The following is a 17,054-nucleotide window of genomic DNA, read 5'->3' as shown; positions in this document are numbered from 1 at the left end:
ATATGATTACTGATGTGGTTTGCGATTTCTGAAAATCGCTGGGATTAGGGACCTGAAACGCGGAAATGCACGCTTAAATGACGTGAAAATGCATTAAATATGCGTTTTTTTTATAAACCCCAAAAATCTTGGGAAAATGGACAAATCATCAAAAAGCGTTTCCCATGAAAACTTGAGTTACCCTACCCCCCAAATTAGAAAATGTCCACATTTGAAAATGTATCTGTGAATAGGGAAAACCATGGGGGCGAAAAAAAGCACGTGGTGCTTTGAGATTTGTCACTTATTGAAATCACTCAAACTTCAAAACGGTGTGCTCTCCATTCGAATGAATGGAAATGCTATTATTCTGTTCAAACCTTCTCCAGAAATGTTTTTTTATGTACACCGAAATTTGAGTGATGGTGATTGATTGAATCAACGCCCCCTTTTACACGTCGCCTATAAACAGCAGCATACATGAAAAATTGGATTACGATAAGAGATGATTAGCGTGGTGCCAAGGTGTGAAACACGTAGTTTGTGGTAATGACTCAACTGAATACACGAGCAGTTTGTGAGATAAAATTGTAAAATATCCTTTGAAAAATAAATTTCAAGTTGTTCATTACCATTATAAATTAGTTTTCTGTTAAAATAAAAAAAAAAGACTTTGTATATGGAAAACAGCTACAAAGCTTATCTTTTAGTATACTAATGATAATGTAACGTGGATGCCATGGGCACAGGCTAATAGTCAGCCACTAGTGGGGCCGTTATAGCCCTTTATGCAATGTATTACTTAACACAAACGGTGCTGCAAAACAAGCAGACAGATAATGAACTAGACCAGTTATGTTCTTTTAACGTCTGTGAAGAAGGACTATTACTGCGGAGGAATTGTGATTTCTCCATCACCATTATAGTGATGAATTAAGATATAAACTTAATTCATGCTTTGCTCTCGCTCAAACTCAAATTATTTTTACCCATTGAATTTATTGGAATTGTTAATCCATTCCAGCCTTCCAAAGAATGACAAGAAAAAAATGTTGAAAAATGAAAAAAAAAGAGAAAATTCGACTTTCTTTAATATTATGTTTCATTAAAAGACAGGTACTACACAATAAAATATAATGTGAAATTGTTTAACCCATTTTTGTCATACTCGACTGCCGTGTGCACACCTTGACCAGGGCAGGCATTGGCCTGATGACCATCTGCAGAAAAATGCTAACATTTATGCTTCAATTAGTTAACGCTCCAGGTGAGTTACACAAAGGGTGAAGCTAATTGTTTGGATTTGAAACATCTTTTGTGACTCCTAGAATTTTATTAATAATGAGTCAAGTGTGACATATGCTACCATTTATATAATAATGCCATCGTTTTTTGTCATCGGTGTTGGTATTTGGTTCAAGCTGAAATATCTGGGCCAGCATGTCAGAGAACAGAAAAACACATTCAGCTTTGTGTGAGCTGTGATTATCTTGAGCTGAAAGCTTTTTGTGATCCCGGCTGTACTGAGCGATGATGCTCCTTTTTGTTGGAAGCAGTACTTTCCTAGATAAATAATGGCACTAGGTAGTACATTATACTCCACTTTCACGCTGCAATTCATCTTCTGCAGCTGAGATAAGCAGCACAGTCTACATTCACAGAATTGAAAAAAAGCATTGAGGTATTTTATTTCAGTTGGTGACGGGTTTTTTTTTATCACTTTGCTCTGCTTTTATTATTCTTTTATTCCACACGGGATCCTCTGGCTCCGATGGCTACCACATGACACACCTCTACATCAGCACCCAGCTTTTGTAGCTCATCAAGCCAGATCTGTTGCTTCTGCGACAGACGGTCATTCGGCCCCTTCACCTCCACCAGCTAAAACAGTAAACAGCACTGAATTGAAGCAATCGGGAATCCCGGGTTTTTAAACTATGATATAGTAGTGCATTTGCAAAAAGAGGGTGTGGAAAATCCCACCTTGTAAGTGTTATCAGTTGTATTCCACACAACAAGGTCAGGCAAACCTCCACGACAGTGCCTGAAATCTTTCGCCATCCGTGAGATAACTCCTGCTAAGAAGGCTCCACCGAGGCATGACACGAGGGACTGCAAACAAACACCACCATGGATTCAATTATCATGACCTAACAATAGTCTTTTATTATGGCAAAACTAGACATTATTTGCAATGCATGACTTTAGGATATTTAAGTACCTGGGCTTGACGAAGCGAGGTAAATCGCTCCCAGTTGGCACATGCACACACTTTACCCTCTTGGGAAGTCCAAACATCTTCCAACATATGCTGCAAAGTTTCTACAGAGGCTTCACTTATTAACTGCACACGGCAATCCACGGCTTCACTTCTATTCTCATAGAAACAATCGGTGTAAAAGTCCAGTGGGCATGCCTGTAAGGCAAAGGGAAAATCATTTCTTAACTCATTCTATGGTCCAAAAATATAAGTACCGGTAGTTTGCTCAAATATAACTCAAATGGGGTCAAAAAGGGACCGACCCACCTTTTTGAGGTTTGGGTGAAATTAATAACTAAAAATGTTTAGGGGTTATTCAAGATAAAAAGTTGAGTCAAGTGATTAACCCCAAAAACATCAACCAACCCAAAAAATGTAATTTGTTGAAAGAAAACACACTTATTGGGTTGTTATACTATATATGTATAAAAGACATGAAAAGTGATTGCTTTGCGAGTTATTTATTTAAACCTATCTTTTGACTTAGATGAATATTTCTAAAAGTTGGTTCAGGCAGTCTCTTTATTGACCCAGTTTGCTCTTAAAAATAGTTGGGTCAAAAATAACCAGGTCAAATGAACGGCTGTCACAGAATTGGAGGTACCTTTTTTGGTAACTTTTTGGTCATTCTTTTGACCCATTTTAGATGTAAATTGGATAATCCAAAAAGTTGATCGTGTCCCTCTTTTAAAAACATTAATGGGGTTGTTATGAAGCAACTATTTTTGGAGGTTTAACACAATAGCTTGTTGGGCATATTATACCTGGTACGGATTTCTGAAAACATCGGGTATACCGTCCATAAAAATGATGTCCCACAATAGAAGGGCGAAGAGCGTGGAGAACGTTGCGCCCTCTCCGTGGATCCCTGTTAGATCAAAACAAAACATTGCTTTTTTCCAATCCTAAATAATTTGTAATGCTGCTACTTACCTTGGTCAAAGCCTTGCTGGCGGTAATGTGCTAAAGACAGGTCTTCCACAGAACATATTACAGTGCCGTCAGTACAATCGTCCCCATTAGATGGTATTAGAAACCGTGATTTTCCCATGCCCCCTTCATGGGGAAACAGCTGTCCTCGGATGGTCACCTGGAGACAATGATCCAAAGTTTCAAACAGCAAGTTTTAAAAATAAATGTTAAGCTACATATTGATAAAATAACACCCACGTGTCTGACGTCCTGGACATTGACAGTGGGCAAATCTCTGAGCTGCACATGGTACTTCTTGAAGCTGGCAGACTCTCTCATCCTCAAAGCTCTCTGGTAGAGGGACAATTTATGTCCCGTTCGTACAAAAGGGTCACACAACCCATCTCGCATGGCACAAATAGCCTGCAGAGAATCAGAGGCGGCAAATTAAATGGAGCAATGTGAAATGAACAAGTTAAATGAACAATGAAGAAGTTAAAAAAAAAAAAAAAACTACATTCACTGACTTGTTGAGGTTTTTTGAGGTGCTGTTGAAGGTTCAGTGCCAGTCTGTCCCACCAGCGCCCTCGACTGTCAGGACAGTAAACATCCTGCAGAAGTAAGGACCGCAACTCATCGACAGCATCCTAAGTTATGAAAAAAAAGTTTACAATTTCGAAATGATAGAGAAGTTAAAAGTATGTGACGTATATAAGTAAAGTATTTGAGGTTTTCTACCTCATATCGACGAAGCCGCTGTAAGATCTCCACGCCTCGTGATAATATTCGTGTGTAGGTCCATCCTGTGGTGAAGCTCCGCAGAAATACTGGAAGCTCCTTTTGGTGACTAGCAAAAGCATCAACATAGCAAAAAGGCCAAATAGTCTTAAATGCCACAACTACAACAGACAATTAGGTACATTAGTAAACTACAACACAGTAAATTTGGACCATACCCTTTTGAAAAACCAATCAAATGCCTTTTTTTTCTTCTTCTTTAATATTTTAATTGCATTTTAATAAGTTTATTTTTAAAGGGTCGGATTCTCATGTACACTACCAGTCAAAGGTTTGCAGAATAGATTGGTGCAATGAGTAGTCTAAGCAATCAATATTTGTTATAATTATATTTATTATTATTATATAGTTATATATATTCAATATTTTTTCATAATGCCGATTACTTAGACAAAGTGTCAAATCTACAGTTCTAGAAATTTTGAAATAATGAAATCCACTAAATTAGATGGTGTTTCTATAGCTTTGACCGGCACAGTATAAGTTTACTGATTGACCAAAACAGCATTTTTTTTCTCCAAACTGTAATTTGCATTTTATTACATTGCCGTATCAGTTTGAATTTGATTAAATATTCAGCCAACAAATTACAACCAAACAATTTGAATTTTATTGTTAAATAAACGACTTTCTATAAATGTATTGGATCTCATTATTATGTGTAGACCAGAAGTGAACAACATGGTAGCCAGTTTGCATTTAGGCACCCAGGAAATAGCTCAATGACGAGTGAGGGCATCTTCAAACAATTTTATCAAAAACAATCTCAGTGAACATTTAAGATGAATTTTTCAAAAATATTTTAACAAAGCTGTTCCAACCTGAGGTCACAAGTCATCTTCAGGTCCTGCCACTCATTCTTGGCTGTCGTATACAGGTCCAAAGCCTCTTCCCAGTGACTAGTTTGCATTGCCATGGTTACCTCCTGCAAGGCTCTCATAGATGCTTCATACCTGAGAAGATTCACATAGCCACAAGAAATAATCTTCAAACCCAAACTACCCAATAGGCTCACCTGATGAGGTCATCTCTATCTCGGAACACCTTTGCCGTGCGCTGCACTGTGTAATCTGGGAAGGCTAGACGCCCTGAGTTGACAAGAAGGATGGTGTAAAGCTGGTTTTGTCCACCTGCTGCCATTTCCTCCTCATCCACAGTGTCTGTCATGGAGAAGAGCAGAAGGATGCGAGAAAAAACAGCCCGAGGACCGTGGCGCAGACGCACACAGGGCCCTGCGAGTTGCTTTGCCCTTAAGGGGGTAGAAAGAAAAGAATTACATCATTACTTCAACAGAAATATGTCAGACTGTATATTAGGTTATGTCACCTTTTCAAGATGACAGCTCCAATGTTATTTTGAGCCTGGCTTCGAGAGAAGAGTGATTTCTGCTTGCTCAGCCGGAGAAGCCCATCCACTAGCTGTTGCTTTTGAGTCCCAGAATTGCCCAGATGAAAAGTCTTTGCTAGTGCTTTGAGCTCAGGAGCTGGCAGAAGTTCAAGAGCTTCTTCTATGTTGCATAGATCGTGCTCTTAAATCAAAAACCACAACAAAATAAATAGTCATAGCAAGTAAGAGAGGGAAAAATTGAGCTTCTAGTTTACGGAAAGCCCATATACCATAACGGAAAGGGAGGCGACTGGCAACCATCTAGCACTGCCAGTCATTAAATGCACACAGCTTGAATTAATTGATTGCTTGTAAGAGTAATATTTTTTGTAAATTGTAATGTTTGCTATTATCAGGTACGAGGAAAACTGCGGGAAGGGTGGGGGGGACTTGGTTGTGATCGAGGAAGAAAATAAGTTGCGCTGACAGCAATAAAAACACTTGTGGGCCGGACTCAGCCTGCGGGCCATATGTTTGACACCCCTGCTCTAAACAGTATTTATTGCAAACTGGACAGAAGTAACAGTAAGTAACTGTGGCCCTGAAACTCTTCCCGTTTTTTGCTTTTGTTCAAATGTAGTGTTAAATACACAACCATGTGCTGCCACCTAGTGGCCAAAAGTGGAATTCCATCTCAAAATAAAGAACAAAATTGTGTTCTGTATCAAAACTAACAACAAAAACCCATGAAATAATAGGACTGCAAAACTAGAACCTGGGATCCATGCCTATACAGTACGTATTGTGTACAGCGCTTTTCAACTGAATATTCAGCATTGTGTATTTCTATAGCAGCTATGAAAGAAAACAAATCATCCTGACCTGTCTGCAAAAGACTCCCTTTCACCAGCTCCTGAGCAATAGGCCTCAAATCACTGCATATCTCTTCATAATCCAGTTTTTCCACTTGAAGCCATTTCAGTTTCCGCTGGAACAGTCTCACATACAACTTCTGTCCCATGACTGCAAACGACAGCAACAAATACACGTTAGAAACAAGCTGTTACAGAGGATCACTTACATTTCAGCAATACTTGAGAGCTTCTCAAAGGCCTTCACGATCATCATATCATCATGGTTGAAGAGAGCTTTATCATCTTCGTTCTCCAACACGGCATGTAGGACAGTCTGGAAATTGCGTAGGTAGTAGGGCAGTCTTTGGGGAGGTGAGGTGTCGCCTGTCAGGACACTGATGCTTTTCTCAGCAACGCTCACGGCCTGTAAATTGCTGTCAGTAGAGGAATCGTCTGCGCTTGAAAGGGGAACATAATCTGAAGAAGAGGGTACTTCAGGTTTAAGTTTTACACCATCTCCTGTCTCTTTACCAGACAATATTTCTGTTGCGCTGCGTTGTTCGTGTTTTGGTTTCTTTCTTAAACTTAACACCTTAGCAGGTGCCTCGTTCTTTCTCTTAACTAACTTGGAGGAAGATAGGGCCTCTTTTGGGCATGTCTCTGTTATAAGGCCCTTTCCCAAACGTGTACACGTCCCAGCGTTTGTTGTTAATTCGACAGCGCTTATTAAGTCACCACTGCTTCCTGAAGCCTGGCTGGCAAAATTTTCTTTCTGTGAGGTGTTAACATCATCCAACAAGTCTTCAGGAAGGGCATGCTTAACGTCTGGGTGTTTATCATTTATCTTTTGGCATGTTCTAGATAATTTTGCAGAGAGACTTCCGAGATCGAGTTTTTTTACGACAGTCTTGCTGCTCGTCTCCCGAGACACATTCGGTGAAGTTCTAGTTTTGAAATAAGGGCTTGTCTTGGCTTCTTCTTCCAGCTCTGGATCCAGCTGGGGGGACTTGGAGGAATTCCTGCTTGGTGACTCGACAATATTACTTGCTGATGAAACACTGCTGTCTGCTCTTTCAAAGTTTGTGCATTGTAAATCAATATGTTCATTGATCCCGAATCTGGATACCGTCTGACCACAAAGAGGGCAGGACACTTTGGAGGGCTGTGGGCTGCTGAAGAACGACGTGATCGGAGTTGCGTTGACAGCGTGAACGGCGCTTCTCTTCTTGTTCTTGGACAAAGACAAACTCTGCCTGGCTTTGTCTCCTTTGCCTGACATGCTCAAGACAAACTTGAAAAATAAGCTTTAAGTTTACCGACAGTTTCACCTGCTGCTAACGCGAACATTTGAAGATAGCATTGATGTTTAATTTAGCTGGGAAAGAGTAAGTAAAACTGGTAAATACACGGTCATGGTGCGTCTGCAAAAGTCTTGAAGACAATATCTACCAAAAAAAGAATAACATAAAGAAGCTAGGATGAAGAGGCAGAAAAAGACTCCCACTGTGTTGCACCAGTGCTACGAAACAACCCCGCTTGTCAGACTAGACAAGCAGAAAAAAACAAAGCATTTCAGACCGTAGCAATCGAGCTCAAATACATCGATGTTTCCTGATGTTCCGACATTTGAGTCACGTTCCCGCAAATTAAGTAAATAAATGAAACGGTTAAATAAATAACAAAATACTATTTTATTTATTACCTCTGTAGCACCTTTTTAACCATTTTTTAGGAGGGTGTTAATCTTCCAATAATCACCACCACCACCATCATCATCACCATTTTCTAGAGCCGCTTGGCCTCACAAGAAACAACCATTCACGCACCCAATCACACCTCGAACAATTTAGTATGTCCAATACACCTGCCATTCGTTTTTTTTTTTTTTTTTTGGACTGAGAGGAAGCCGGAGTGCCCGGAGAGAACCCACGCAGACTCGGGAGAACATGCAAACTCCACACAAGAAGGCCAGAGTGAGGTGTATTTGAACTCGGGTCACCGAACTGTGAGGCGGACGTCATGTGCTAACCACCGGCAATTGCCATTACCATACAATGCAACTTTATTTAAATAATACTTTCACAACAGCTACAGCTGTAACAAAGCGCTTTACAAAGCATTTAAAATAAGAAAAGCAATAACAAAAATATAACAGAACACATAATACAAAACGGTGACATTTCTACATATGCCTTGTTGTTTAAAGCGGCTATAAATGAAAGTAATAATAATAATAATAATAATAATAATAATAATAATAATAATAATAATAACACAAATAATAATAATAATAATAATAATAATAATAATAATAATAATAATAAGTCTATATCTTATTTATGACTAAGGTCAACCATCACTTAAATCATTGGATATATATATCAATTTTGTTACGCTCTTTGGTAATTTAAACGTGCATGAAGCTAGTATATAAATCGACATTACTTGGTATTGCGTATTGTCCCTTACACCCCTTTGTTTTACTCAAATTAGTTTTAAAAACTGAAACAGGTGCATTGTAATAATTGAATGTGTTTGGCTCTTTCATTTTTTCTGAAAGTGCATACAGCTAGCTGCAAAATATTTCACTTTTATATAAACGATTGCTTTGCTGTCATTTTGCAATTGTTGAAATATTTAATATTGTTACGTGAAATTATAATAAGGGCGTTATTGTGCTTTCTCTTCTGCATAGTGTCAATGTTGGGGACCCACTGTGGTCACGTGACGCAGACCGTATATTCGATACACACGTTCCTGGGCTGCTGTGCGTGTGCTGGTTTTATTTCAAAACCACCATCCCGGGGAGCAATCTGATCTGACAAACACGCACTTTCTTCAAAAGGGGAGGCCAGGAGACCGTTCCGATGAAGGTAAGTGCAGATGAATGTTTACATTCAAATCGGGGTGTAGGCCTACGCTGATTTGATAAGAGACAAAGCTGGACGTGCTCATCTGGTAGCACATCAGTGGGATGTCAGCACGGTGCGGTCTTTAAATCAAGGTCGATGTGCAGTTGTGCATGAGAAGAATTCTCTAGATTGTTATTCTAAACACCAATAACTGTTTGTGGGGCCTCATCCACAAACACCAACGTGTGTCTACGATATTCAAATGTCTGTCGTATATTGCGGCGTTCACTGTCGGAACGAGCGACCACAACAAGCAACCCCTGCAGCTGCGGCAGAAGTTCGCCATAAAAGCGGTTTGGAAAAAGCTCAAGGGCAGGGCGAACTGTTCACACGGTTCTTTTAATGCCAATTTGGGCTTTTTAATTAGCAGTTCAGCACCCTGGAGAGATCAGTTGACATGGGAGGATCCCCCTTGAGTGATAGTTTTGATCGAACTCGGTTTTATCCATTTGATCAGAATGGCTAAATTAACTAAAAGTAATCCGATTCCTCATCTTAATCGTTTGCTCATCTGAAGAGCAGTGTCATTGTGGTGTCACACTTTAATGCGCAGTAGGAGTCAAATCATGATAAGTTCTTTTCTAGACTGATACCCAATTACATATTGAATTTACTCTTATAGTTTAGGAAAATTAGTGGATTTGAAGTTTGAATGTCGTAAAGTTGCATAATTATCTGGATCATACAGACAGTTTTTCTGCCTCACAATTCTGAGGTTTGAAATCTTGACTATTACCTAGTGTGCCTAATGTTACTGTTGCTTGAATTGAATATTCGGAGGAAAAAAACTTGTAATTTCCTGTACAGCTTGGAGACATGGCAGGAGGAGATTGCAAGATGGAAATATATGAAACACCATTCACGGTGATAACATTTAATGTACTTAATACATAATGTAACAATCTCAGAGAGCTTTTTCTATGTCCACAGGGTTGGAAGTATCTGACTCAATGAGCCAGTATGGAAATAGGCAAGACACAATTTCCTGTGTGAACTAAGCAGACATTTGTTGAGGGGGTGGTTGCCTGTGCAATCATCCTCTACCTTGAAGGATGATAATCAACGACCACCTCCCAGACACTCCCTTATGAGTCGTGAACCAAGAGGCAAAGACATGGAAGACACATGCTCCGAATATGACAACGTGGGCTCTGACGTGGAGCAAGATTATGATGAGGTGCTGCATTTAAACAGGGAGGGCATGGTGGACATGAGGTACTACAAGCACTACTGCCCTGAGGATGTGAGTTACGTAAAGAACGTAGGTGGAAAACACGGAAATGACAGCAGCTGCGCCTCTGACCAGTTCACAGCCACACCTCGCCAAAGCACTGAACGACGCAATGGGTCACAACCAGACGCTAAGCCCCACAAGGCAGGTCGTCACTTTAGATCGCATTGCAACCCTGTTGCAAGGGAGGCTGCGGAGGGAGAAGAAGTCATCAAGGGCCTCGAGAACAGGTTCTTCTTTTGTGATGGAGATGAAATAGAGGAGGTGCTGGATGGGGCCAGATTTATAGAAGATTTAGAGGACACAGATGACAGTGATCAAAGACAGGCTGGCCTTTACCAGGACAATGAACAGATTAGAAAGGGACATGACGAGAGAGATAGAGAAGACGACAGCGGAATTACAAGAAACTATACCATCACAGGAGCCAACAGAAATTGTGAGTCATATCATATGAGTTCTAAGGAGGACAGACTAGGGAAAGGACGAGGGAGGAGAACAGCTGGACAGGACGGTGAACATATTACCTCTGGGGTAAAAGGATGCACCACAAACAAAAATGATCGAGTGAAGACATCATCCAAGGAAAACAGAAAGGCCCCAATGCGGACCAAAGCCAAATCCAGCAAGCAGCAGCCCTCCCCTCGTCAATCCCACGGCCAAGCACCTGTAAACAGTCAGAGGGCCCAACCTCGAAGAGAGTCCGCCTCTGTTCCTCGAACTGGCGCCTCAAGTCACAACCAGGAGAGCGAGCCGAGGGTCGTCAAGCCGCCTCCGACTATTTGTCACTCACCCGAGCGAGAGGAAATGCCCCCTGAGGAGGGCCAGAGCCAGCCACAGATACTCCAGCAGGTTTGCAATATTCATCTGGAATGGAACCATATTTATTGTCATTGCACATTCCATCAATACAGCGCAACAAAAAAATTACTCAGGGGAAGTAAAATAGAACAAACCTTCACAGTATTATGTTATGTGCATCCCCACTTGTCGATTATTCTACTTAATAGTGTTTGTGGAATATGATTTAAGCCGCAAAAGCCAATAGTTTTTTGTTTTTTTTTTAATCTCAAAGGGAGGCCATTTTGTCACTTGCTGTTGAATCAAAATGACATTACATTTACTCGAGGATCAGTTAATGACCAATAAAAACTCAGCTTGCGGACATCATTTGACCAAACTCATGAAGCAAATAATTCAAATATGTTTCTTGACTTTGTAAATAAAATTTAAAAATCTGACGTTTTTCAGCCAAAACTGATCGGCTAATAACCTTGGGATCGGCCCAGATTTCCAATTGAATTGGCACAAGCCTTATATTTTTTTTAATTTTTCCATGGTATAGTGACGTAGAATCACAAAATGGCTGGCATGCTTAACCTTTTTTAATGTAGGCCAACAGTTGCTTTAAATGACATCAGTGGTGTTCCTCAGTAGGGTTTCCATTGATGTCCTTTCACGTCATTGGCGCTCACTGTGTTAATTACATGTATTTCCACATAACAATTTTTTGTCATTTCCTAGAGCAGAAAACAGCACAAAACATTTGTGGTTTACTGCCGCTCCCCCAAGATCAGTTAAGATAAATTTATCTATGCCCCTGATAGGGACAATTAGTGGAGAAACTGAATAAATGGACTCTTCCTTGGTGGAGGTGACACACCTTTTAAAATCTTTTTTTCTTAATGGCAGGATGAGGTGCCAAGCCCAGCTGTCACACAGGAGCAAGTTCCTGAGCAGCTGAGGGGTCCTCAAAATCTAGATCTCCTCCCAGATGATGAGAACAGCTCCCCTAAGGTTAAAACTTATATTTATTGGCAATACCTCACACAATTTCGCACTGTGACGTTCTTGGAACAATCCAGTTGATTTAGAAAGTGTATACATCCGGATTGTTACAGTATGTAAAACTTGGCATTTCGTAACATCATTTCCATTTATAGAAAGATAGATGAGACAGATGTTGTAAATTTATACTGAGTGCACTACGTGATCCTTTTTAAATATACAGCACTTGAAAAAAAATCCAGTATGTTGGTGAACACTGCATTAAATCAGTCAATTGATATGATAAATAATGTTGTATTCATTCCCTAACTTTTGCTTTATAATGCATTGAATTTTAGACTGAGATATCATTATTCATTTTAATTACTATTTTAAACACACATCTGAGATAGCCAGTAAGTACAGATAAGTTCAAATATTTTTCTTATTGTGTAATATTAGATAACTGACTAAAATCAACATTTTCTTTCTGAAGAAAACACAAGAAGCAGCATCCTTCCCCAGTTTTGAAGACGGTACGTTTTTCAGAAAAATCCAAAATGAATAGTTCAATATATATTAATGCAAGTCTCAACACAATTTTAAGTCTTATACTGGCAGCTTTTTTTTTCTTTGTGGCTGTTTCACAAAGTCCCAGGTCCATGTGAGCCAGAAGATCTAATTGATGGGATCATCTTTGCCGCTAACTACCTTGGCTGCACTCAAGTGCTTTCTGACAAGAATCCGTCCAAGACTGTCCGCATGTCGCAGGCCCATGAAGCCGTCAGTCGTATTAAGGTAGCTGCCATTTGTGGTGCACCTGTACATAAATTCACATTTGTTTTGAGACCGTTAATCTTTACAGCGTCCAGAGCTGATGTAGTTTTATCCTTTTACCACATGATGACACTATTGCACGTACGTAACTCATTTTAACGAAGTGACTTGTTCATGCAAAAGAGCCAAGATGAAGACTCCCAAATGATGACAGAAGTCGACCTGTTTATCTCCACTAAAACGGTCAAGGTGCTCAATGCTGACACACAGGTGAGGAAGAGTGCGAGCTGGATCAGTTTTAAGCCGTGCTTGAATTCTTATGCAGGAAATTCATCATTTTTCTCCCTACAGGACACAATGATGGACAGCGCCTTGCGCACCATCTCCTATATTGCTGACATTGGCAGCATCGTGGTTCTGATGGCACGCAGGCGCTTGTCTCAGGCGTCGACTGAGGATTTCGCTGAATCTGTGGAGTCGAGCGGCGAAGGGACTAGCCAGTACGGCATGGTCTGCTATGTTTTTGAGTCAGAGGACGTAAGTAGTTATGAGTATAATCACTGTAAATCAAATCATTAATCCCTCCATACAGTGCGGCGTGCAATAAGAGCACAAATCCAAGTAAAATATTTCTAAGAATACAACAAAGAGGATTATAAATTGTGTACTTACATAAATCAACCACATAGTGTAACTTTGCTTTAAAGTCTGATGGCTTAATGCTAATACTTATTGAGAAATGCCATAGACAGACTAACATGTAGCATTGGTGTTTAAGCAACACATCAGTGAATGCAAACAATGAAGCAACAAATGCATGAGATGACATAAGTCATAATAATACAGCTCTATTACTAGGCAAAGATTGGAAACACCCTCTAGTTAAGTAATTTTTCTTTATTTGACATTCGACATTGTAGGAAAAATGTTGATGGAATTATTTGATAAACAAATAAATATTCATCAAAACAAAATGTCTTGTTATTTACAGTAGATTCCACAAATAGAGGACCTATTGCCCAGATAACATCTTTGCACATCCTGATATTTTCTCAGTTAACTTTATGATATGAATGATGCTTCATGACTTTCAGTTCACAGCTGTGCATAATCAAGAGTTACTTGACTCCTTCCTCTGTTTGAGACTGTTTGAATTTAAAGATGTTTTCAGATTTTTGACTAGTATGTATTCTTTATCTTCTGTGAAGAATGACCAATTACTGCCTGAAAAAAATATCACAGTATTGCGGACCCCAGCTATTTTGGATCCGGCAAAAAAAAAAAAAAAAAAACGTCATTACGCATCATAAAGTTGGGAAAAAAAATCAAGTGATTGACCCAAATGAAAGGGAAATAAATATGTGTCTAAAACTTTAATTTCATCACAGTTTTTACCCTATGTTTTTAATAAGTGAAATATTACTGATATTTATTTTTCTCATAAAGGAAAAACATTATAATTTTTTTTGGAGGTTTGTTTGGGGGGGCTGACACAAATTATTAGCTTTTCCATGCATTTCATTGGAGAAAGATTGTTTGAGACGCAGATGTTTTGTGTTAAACTTTGTATCTCAAGGTGTCCCTCATTACTCATGTATGTGTTGTTGTTGTCAACTTTGATTTGACTTTTGCTGAGTTGTATCCCACCTCCCACAGGCCCAGCTCATCGCGCAGTCCATTGGTCAGGCCTTCAGCGTGGCCTACAGAGAATTCCTGCGAGCCAATGGCATCAATCCGACAGATTTAAGTCAGAAACAATACAGTGACATCATCAACTCCCAGGAAATGTACCACGATGACCTCATCCATTTCTCAAATTCGGACAACTGTAAAGAGGTGCGTGCCAAAGAAAGATTCTTTTAATATTTTGAATATACCTTATTGTGTGTGTTGTGCTGTACACAGCTGTGCGTGGAGAAGCAGAAAGGGGAGAACCTCGGGGTGGTGATTGTGGAATCGGGATGGGGCTCAATTCTGCCCACGGTCATCCTCGCAGGAATGCTGAACAGCGGCCCAGCAGCACGTTCGGGTAAACTCAGTGTTGGTGATCAGATTATGTCCATCAATGACACCAGCTTGGTAGGGCTGCCTCTAGCCACCTGCCAGGGAATCATCAAGGTACGCAGAACGATCCAACTTATAAATACAATTCTACATTCTTTTTACTTATGTTCTCTTCTGTGTGGTGTCTTCCAGGGTTTGAAGAATCAGCTGAAAGTAAAGATGAGTATTGTAAGCTGCCCTCCTGTCACCACTGTCCTCATCAAGCGGCCTGATCTCAAGTTCCAGCTAGGCTTCAGTGTTCAAAATGGCATAGTGAGTATCCAGCAGAAGGAAAAAAAATGGAGGAATGAGGGACAAACATGCACGCGTGGTATGCCGGTAAATTGTTTGAGCATTTACCGAGATGGGTCTTTTTCTCATTTTCAGATCTGCAGCCTGATGCGAGGCGGGATCGCAGAAAGAGGCGGCGTTCGTGTCGGACATCGAATCATAGAGATAAACGGTCAAAGCGTGGTTGCTATGCCGCATGAAAAAATTGTGCAGACCCTGTCCGTGTCGGTGGGTGAGGTAAGAGATCATCATCATCATTTGCAGGAGTACAATAACAATTTCCACTGTCCATTTTGCAGTCTCTATGCTCACGTAGCAAATTTGCGGCTAGCTGCATTCGAACAGCTGCTGTGTGCCATCTGCTCCAAAGAGAGTACTGCGTAGTCATGTGTAATTTTTAAAAACTTTTCTCATTACTTTATTCATTTTGTTGTATGTAGTAACACTTAAAACTAACAATGTCGCATCTTGGAACGGGTTTATGACAGCTTCAGCATTTATACTGCAAAAAATGTAGAGCACCAACATCTAAAACCAGAAAAACTTCAAAACAATTTCAATTTCTTTTGTTTGATGCTTATTTTTATCCAAGCCATACTTATACATAATGTAGGACACACGAGAATGATCTCTTTGTGATCAATTATTAATTTAACCACTTCCTGAAAATCTGTAAGCCACGGGTATGCGGAAAAAAACCTAAGCAAGCAAAAGAGAACATGCAAACTCAACACAGGAGGGCCCGTGCTGAGATTCAAACTCAGGCTCGCTTGCCTCCCGTGAGGCAGGTCAAGTTCTCAGATAGATGGTGAGAGGTGACTCATGCGTTCGCCAAAAATTCAGGTGAAATCGTGAAAAACAGTTTAGCGCTAGTTTCACAATAGAGTACTACATATTGTAGGTCATAGTAGTTTTCTTGAAGCAGAGAGATGTATTTAGAAACAAATCTTGGTCTCCACATTACTGCATCTTTGCTCAATGTTTTCTGTATTTACGTCCCAGTTTCCGTGATTTTGTCTGTCATATTCGTTTTGTTATAGTCAGTGAAAAAAATCCTTTCAGTCTGATGCTGTAGTGGGGTTCAAAAGTGGAAATGATGATTGTGTTTTCATACTATTTGACCTTGTTGAACTTTGTACTAGATCAACATGAAGACGATGCCCGCCGTAATGTTCAGACTGCTCACAGGACAGGAGACTCCATCCTACATTTGAAGACGCAGTATTGATGTGATGAGTAAAGTTTTATTTTTCTATCATTTTAATATCATTTGGGGCTTCTTGTTTCAATGCTGTAAAGAGGGTCCATTTCTCATTCCAGGTTTAATCTTTAATTATGTTCTCATAATTGCCTTACAATGTGAATTCTGTAGTTCTGTGTGTGTGTGTGGAAGAGAAGTAGCTTAATGGTCACCTTTATTTTCATATGAAACAAAGTGCATTTATATTTTAGTTAGTCATTTTTATAGTGTCTATGTAATTCTACTGTAAATATCTGGGTTACTCAAGGACTGGATTGGGAAGGCCATATTACTCATACAGTATATGCATGGTATAATGATGAATTTCTGATCAAGAATTCATTATAATCTATTACGGTATTATACATGTACTGTATTTCACTGTATAATTCGAAATTGTGTATTATGGAGACGCTGAAGGCCAAAGACATCCTTCTTTTTGAAATGCAGTTTTAAGAGATAACCTTTACAAGAGCGTACAAGAATGTACATTACGGAATGAATGTAATAGTGTAACACAAACAATACAATCCTACTGCTTCAGTTTTGTTGTTTGCGTTCTTTTTATTAAGGTGCAATTAAAAAAATAAAACTCAACACACAGACATGTCTTAGAACACGTTGTTGTTGTTAATATGACCTCTCTTTCTTATCTTTCTTGAAT

The 17,054-nt window shown here is 39.7% G+C and overlaps 2 protein-coding genes across 3 annotated transcripts; one reads left to right on the top strand and one right to left on the bottom strand.

Moving 5' to 3' along the window:
* Window positions 1-1,053: 1,053 nt before the first annotated feature.
* fan1 (FANCD2 and FANCI associated nuclease 1) lies at window positions 1,054-7,671 on the bottom strand. Its single transcript, XM_088416195.1, has 13 exons — window positions 6,370-7,671; window positions 6,158-6,298; window positions 5,276-5,477; window positions 4,965-5,198; window positions 4,771-4,902; window positions 3,890-3,998; window positions 3,679-3,798; window positions 3,410-3,574; window positions 3,173-3,329; window positions 3,004-3,107; window positions 2,201-2,395; window positions 1,963-2,091; window positions 1,054-1,860 (listed from the first exon to the last, which is right to left on the bottom strand). The coding sequence occupies exons 1-13, from the start codon at window positions 7,406-7,408 to the stop codon at window positions 1,723-1,725; spliced, it is 2,865 nt and encodes a 954-aa protein (XP_088272321.1). The 5' UTR covers window positions 7,409-7,671; the 3' UTR covers window positions 1,054-1,722.
* Window positions 7,672-8,875: 1,204 nt separating this feature from the next.
* apba2a (amyloid beta precursor protein binding family A member 2a) lies at window positions 8,876-16,934 on the top strand. Of its 2 annotated transcripts, none has more exons than XM_088418050.1 (12): window positions 8,876-9,002; window positions 9,972-11,124; window positions 11,965-12,069; window positions 12,536-12,575; window positions 12,698-12,837; window positions 13,000-13,086; window positions 13,168-13,353; window positions 14,473-14,652; window positions 14,722-14,934; window positions 15,013-15,132; window positions 15,247-15,387; window positions 16,293-16,934. In XM_088418050.1, the coding sequence occupies exons 2-12, from the start codon at window positions 10,129-10,131 to the stop codon at window positions 16,362-16,364; spliced, it is 2,280 nt and encodes a 759-aa protein (XP_088274176.1). In that variant the 5' UTR covers window positions 8,876-9,002; window positions 9,972-10,128; the 3' UTR covers window positions 16,365-16,934. The 2 variants fall into 2 exon arrangements, with proteins under 2 accessions (XP_088274176.1, XP_088274175.1); XM_088418049.1 differs by having other exon boundaries at window positions 12,692-12,837.
* Window positions 16,935-17,054: the final 120 nt, after the last annotated feature.

This window comes from Hippichthys cyanospilos, chromosome 6 (genome assembly GCF_059441005.1).
Source record: "Hippichthys cyanospilos isolate Australia breed blue-spotted pipefish chromosome 6, RoL_Hcya_1.0, whole genome shotgun sequence".
NCBI classification, from domain to species: Eukaryota; Metazoa; Chordata; class Actinopteri; order Syngnathiformes; family Syngnathidae; genus Hippichthys; species Hippichthys cyanospilos.
The sequence above is the reverse complement of the archived record's forward strand: the minus strand, read 5'-3'. Positions and strand labels throughout refer to the sequence as shown.